Genomic DNA, 6,274 nt, shown 5'->3' with positions numbered 1-6,274 from the left:
GGGGGAAAGAGTAAGAAGGTTTCAAAGACTTACACAATAATGCGTATAAATAACCCTATCTACAATAATAAAGATCTGATAACCTCCCACTGCAGAAAAACAAAGGGATGGATAATTACGTTAACAGTTACATTTTATCACACAGTGGTCCCGCCTTATCCACAGTTTTACTTTCTGTGGTTCTGCTTTCTGTGGTTTCAGTTACCTGAGGTCAACTTTGGTCAGAAAATATCAAATGGAAAGTTCCAGAAAAAAACAATTCAGAAGTTTTAAACTGTGCACCGCTGTTCCAATCAATATGATGAAATCTCACACCATCCCATTCTGTCCCACCGGAACGTGAATCATCCCTTTGTCCAGTGTACCCCCGCACGTCAGTCACTCACAGCAGCCACCTCGGTTATCAGATGGACAGTCATGGCATCACAGTGCTTGTGTTCAAGTGACCATTTTTATGTGACAATATTTTATTTAATACCATCCCCAAAGCACAAGAGTAGTGATGCTGGCAATTCAGATTTGACAAAGAGAAGCCGTAAGGTGCTTCTTTTAAGTGAAAAGGTGGAAGTTCTCACTAAGAGAAAAAATCATATGCTGAGGTTGCTACGATCTACAGTAAGAACGAATCTTCCAGGAGTGAAACTGGGATGAAGGAAAAAGAAATTTGTGCCAGTTTTGCTGTTGCACCTCAAACTGCAAAAGTTACAGCTACAGTGCATGACAAGTACTTAGTTTAGATGAAGAAGGCATTAGATTTGTGCAGTAAGATACTGAGAGACAGAGAGAATGAGACCTATTCACATAACTTCCATTACAGCATACTGTTATAACTGTTCTATTTTACTATTAATTACTGTTGTTAATCCCTTACACACTGTGCCTAATTTATAAGATTAATCATAGGTACGTATAGGAAAAAACATAGTATATATAGGGTTCGGTACCATCTGTGGTTTCAGTCCACTGAGGGTGGTGGAACCTATCCCCTGCAGGTAAGGGGAGGTTACTTACTGCATTAGTAATCTTACTTATTCGCTACACTTCACCATGCATGTGAAATATCTCATAATGATTTCCAAAAAGAAACATGACTGCCCTTATAAATCACCATCACCACGAATATCACCTCCTAGTACAAGAACCATCTATGCTCATTTTCTTGGTTTTGTCTGTCACAGTATCTAGTTTACGCCAGATTACTTTAGATGTCATCAATTACAGAAAAACTCCTACATAGAATAGATACTTTTCCATCCATAGTTGCATATGCTTATTCACCTAAGACCTTAAAGAGCATAAATTCAGTATAGCTTTATGTTATTTGGGATTTTAGAGAAACCATTCCTTTATGAAGAAATTTTGAGACTGACTTCCTCTTTTCACTTTACCTCAAGCCTGTCTTGACTGACTTTCCTTGCTATCTGAGAGTGTGCCAATAAGAGTTAAAGGATTTATCATGAGACAATTACAACTAGCTATTTTTAGGTTTGGGGGAGAAGCGAGGGCTGTACTCCTCTGAATTGCATTGCATTACCTTTAAAAATAACACAACAAAAATTTTCTTTTACAAATCTATTCAAATGCAACTTACATTTAGTTCAAAATTAAACATATTAAATTAACACAATCAGAGACGTTCTAAACCTAAACCAGGATTTTGATTTACTCACTTAAAACTATCCTGGCCCATAAAGAATAAATAAACGACTTCAAATGCACTATCTAAAAATCCCAACACAGACAGAGAGGCAGCTCTTGACCAAATCAGACACTCACTATCAAATCACGCACCATAAAATCTGCACCTAAAAAGGGACCATAACTGCAGCTCTGAACGCCATGAGGCAGAAAAAGAACCTGCCAGGCTACTTTCTGGGATGAGGCCAGAAAATTAATGCCTGATATGTTGGACTAGTTGTAGCACCGACCAGTACTCAGGCTGGGTTTATTTGAGGACAGCCCTTTCCAAGGTTTCTTACTCCTAGAATGTATAATAACTAAATAAATACTATATACTTGCCCAGCCCTGGGTCTCCCATCATTAATCAACCAACCCCACTGAGCCCACTGAAATCCCCTGCTCCTTGTTAAATTTCCCAAATCCTCAACTTTTTTTTCAAAAGTGGTCTCCCTGCTCTAAGTAAACCCAGGCTTTCCCAAAGGATATAACTTCCCCGAATGCTCTCCAGTGAAGTCCACTAATCCCCCAGCATCACAGAGTGGCAGGGAGAAGTGTGGGCACCTCCAGGTTCCTCGATGCTGCTCCCATTTGTTTATTTTTTGGTTTTTGTTTTTTTGCGGTACGCGGGCCTCTCACTGTTGTGGCCTCTCTCGTCGCGGAGCAACAGGCTCCGGACACGCAGGCTCAGCGGCCACGGCTCACGGGCCCAGCCGCTCCGCGGCACGCGGGATCTTCCCGGACCGGGGCACGAACCCGCGTCCCCTGCGTCGGCAGGTGGACTCTCAACCGCTGCACCACCAGGGAAGCCCACTGCCCCCATTTAAAGCTCACACTCCTCTTCACTCTCCCTCCGCACGGCTGCCATCTAGGGGCACCCCCGCCACTCCCGCCCACTGAAGAAGTCTTCAGCACCCGGCTGACAACAGATCTCTCCTTCAAATGCCACTCTTGCCATAATCCTAGGGTTTCAACGTCCGACTTCCTGGGCGTCCGTAATCCCAACGCCCGCACCCTCCGGTCCATTTTAGCTCTCCAGTTTGCAAGACCACGCCACCCAGGACCCTCCTCCCAGGCCTGACACACCGTCACTCACGTTAACTGCTGCTCTTGCATCTCTCAGAGTCCTCCACCTCCCTGACTTCCACGTTTTCTCCCAACCTGTCCATCCATCCTGAATTCTCTTCCTTCCTATCCAGGCTACATTCCTGGACCGATCATCCCAACTATTCCTTCCCCTCCACCCTCAATTCACTTGCTCTATCTACCCAGCAAAACCCTAACCCTAATACCGGCGGCTCGGTTCTTTGTGGCTGCCTGGAGGGGTGGGATAGGGAGGGTGGGAGGGAGGGAGACAAAGAGGGAAGAGATATGGGAACATATGTGTATGTATAACTGATTCACTCTGTTATAAAGCAGAAACTAACACACCATTGTAAAGCAATTATACCCCAATAAAGATGTTAAAAAAAACTCTAACCCTAGAGCAGTCCAGTAATTCCTCCCTGCTCCTCCACTGCTAAAGGGAAAAGAAAAAGTTAGAGAAGGGAGAAGGAAGCAGAGGGAAGAAAGTGGGAGAAAGGAGGAGGGAGAGGAGGAGGAGAGAGAAAAGAATGTTACGTCTCCTTGAAGACAGCTGGGCTCTTTTACAGTCCACCGTCACCTCCTTTCCCATTTCCCCCAAAGACCAGCCTAGACCTTCACAATCGTCTCAAGCTCACACCACACGCTCAGCATCCCAGCTACATCATCTGACCCCACCAGAATCTGTCTCTCGCTTCTTAGCAGAATGGCTGGAGGCTAACACGACTTAAAACAGATCTACTGCCAGTTAAAACCAGTACACTTCCCTATGCCATCAAAAGGCAAGCAAAATAATTCTGTGAACATAGGTACACTCGTGTGTTTTTAGGTTCCAACAGGGATCAGGAAATAACGTATACAAATAAACTTGTGGGAAATGTGGACATGTAATTAAACCTTTCTAGAGGCTGTTTACAAGATTATGTTCAACACTAAGAATTGTCTAACTATAAAGAAAACAGAATCCACTAATTTGGTAATTGTTTGGTAAACCCTTTCCCCAGTGAGAATAAAGATGCATACAACAATAAAAACAAAGTTTTAAGAGGAAATCATCTAAATTAAGAGAACCATTCTGATAACTGTACTTGAGAAGCATCTATTTACATAAAACTATTTATATACCAAAAACTAAAGCTTCTTGCTACATCAACAAACATTAAATGAAGGCACATGATGCAAAACACCATGTCAAACTTTTTAGGGGATACAAAGACATTAAAAAAAGAGACAGAGAGGGAAGGAGGGGTAGAGGGAGGGGTCCCTATCTGTAAGAGTCTTCTAGCTCTTGAATATGTTGTTAATAAAAATAATAATAGCATAGCAGCTAACACTGACTGAATGTTTACTATGTGCCAGGTCCTGTTTAAAGTGTTTTATTTGTTTTAACTAATTTAAACCACAAAAGAACCCATGGGATAGGTACTATTGTTATCACCATTTATCAATAAAGAAATTAAGGCATGGAGAGGTTAGGTTACTTGTTCTATGCCATACAACTGATTAAATAAAGCCAGATTTTGAATCCAGGGAATTTAACATAGAAGGCAAGTGCTTAGTCACCAATCACCATAATGTTCAGCCTAAAGATTTCTAACTACTTAGTAACTGAAAGCAGAGGTTTTCAAAGTATAGTCCATGAAAACCTGGGGGTGCCTCCTAGCCCTTTTGAGAAGTCAAAACTATTTTCATAATAATACTACGACTCTGTGTGCCCACTGTGTTAACACGTGCACTAAAGGTATAAAGGACAGGCAAAAGCGCTCGTTGCCTCTGGACAACAGCGTCAAACCGTACTAGCGGTCAGTGTATTCTTCACTGTCAGCACTCTCAAGGACAAAAAAGAAAAATAAGAAAGGACATTTTTGGGGCTTCCCTGGTGGCACAGTGGTTGAGAGTCCGCCTGCCGATGCAGGGGACACGGGTACGTGCCCCGGTCCGGGAAGATCCCACATGCCGCGGAGCGGCTGGGCCCGTGAGCCATGGCTGCTGAGCCTGTGCGTCCGGAGCCTGTGCTCCGCAACGGGAGAGACCACAACAGTGAGAGGACCGCGTACCGCCAAAAAAAAAGAAAAAGAAAGAACATTTTTAAAACACTGGCTCACTTAGGAATGTCCCTTGTGACTTTTCATATGCTCAACCCTTGAGTATGTATCTTTGTACCATTCTGTGTGATGAAACAGGAAGGGGAGGCCCAACTGCTGCGTCCTGGGTGTGATGCTGCTCCCAGGACAGCACTGGGTGCTCTGTGAGCTGCAAGCTGAATCAGGTACTTTTTTCACGGAACCCTATTCTTACTCGAGAGAAGAACTGACACACAAACTTGGTATTTGGCAGGCATTTTCTTAAAAACAAATGAAATGAGTCATTTTAGGAGAATAAGGGGCCCTGATATCAAAAGCTTTGAGAACAGCTGACTCCAAGAAATGCTGGAGGAAATGAAACTGAAGTTCATTTAATGTGTCATTTTCATTAAGTCTTACTATTTCTTCTCAGCCTACAAAATGAGTGAACTATTTTTACATACCACTTTCTTAAACTTACACATCAAAGTGTGATCACTTGAAAGTGTGAAATGACACATAAGATTCCTTAGGAAGTTCTCACTTACCTTCATTTCGATAACAGTTTGCAGAGCTTTAGTTTTGGCAGAATCGGGGGCATTCTCAAATCTCCGATGCATCTCCTATACAAGAGAAGCAAAAGGAGAGTAAGTGCCCTCCTTTTCACTCTCATTTTTTCAAGAGGGGAGTGGAGAGGCGAGGGAGTAGTAGTTACATGCAAAGATGACTACCCCGGCCTTGTAAGACACTGTGATCCAATTTCTGTCTTCCTGACCTTTCCCTGTGGACCAGGGAGCACACAGACTGCATTCAGGCTAAGGGGCACAGGAGGGTCCCCGTCTCTGCACAGCTGGTTATACACGGTAAGTCACACAGACCCCAGCCACCACAAGAGGTGAAGCTCCGGCACATCCCCACGTTGTGTGTCACTCTTCCACAGGACTCTGAGACATATTATCAGAACTCCAAACAATTCAAAAAGGGGATTAGAAATAGTCCCTTTTTAAAAGGAGAAATCAGGACTTCCCTGGTGGCGCAGTGGTTAGGAATCCGCCTGCCGATGCAGGGGACACGGGTTCGAGCCCTGGTCTGGGAAGATCCCACATGCCGCAGAGCAACTAAGCCTGTGCGCCCCAACTACTGAGCCTGCGCTCTAGAGCCCATGAGCCACAACTACTGAAGCCCGTGCGCCTAGAGCCTGTGCTCCGCAACAAGAGAGGCCACCGCAATGAGAAGCCCGTGCACTGCAATGAAGAGTAGCCCCCGCTCACCGTAACTGGAGAAAGCCCGCGAGCAGCAACGAAGACCCAACACAGCCAAAAATAAATAAATTTATTTTTAAAAAAAAGAAAAAGGAGAAATCAAAGTAGCCACAGTCCACACTGCACAAAACAACTGAAAGCATTTGTGTTGACGACCTCCTTTGCATAGCATCCTCCCCCAGAGCAAC

At 44.0% G+C, this 6,274-nt stretch overlaps 1 protein-coding gene across 4 annotated transcripts in view; it reads right to left on the bottom strand.

Moving 5' to 3' along the window:
* The window catches only part of ERC1 (ELKS/RAB6-interacting/CAST family member 1), a 393,512-nt gene that overhangs the window by 294,579 nt on the left and 92,659 nt on the right, over nt 1-6,274 (bottom strand). For all 4 annotated transcript variants that reach the window (XM_007469475.1, XM_007469478.1, XM_007469476.1 and 1 more), the window contains one exon: nt 5,373-5,447. In XM_007469475.1, coding sequence (XP_007469537.1) covers nt 5,373-5,447 — 75 coding nt within the window. The remainder of the gene's footprint in view (nt 1-5,372; nt 5,448-6,274) is intronic.

The sequence above is a fragment of the Lipotes vexillifer genome, unplaced genomic scaffold (genome assembly GCF_000442215.2).
Source record: "Lipotes vexillifer unplaced genomic scaffold, Lipotes_vexillifer_v1.1 scaffold395, whole genome shotgun sequence".
In the NCBI taxonomy this organism is placed as follows: Eukaryota; Metazoa; Chordata; class Mammalia; order Artiodactyla; family Lipotidae; genus Lipotes; species Lipotes vexillifer.
The sequence above is the reverse complement of the archived record's forward strand: the minus strand, read 5'-3'. Positions and strand labels throughout refer to the sequence as shown.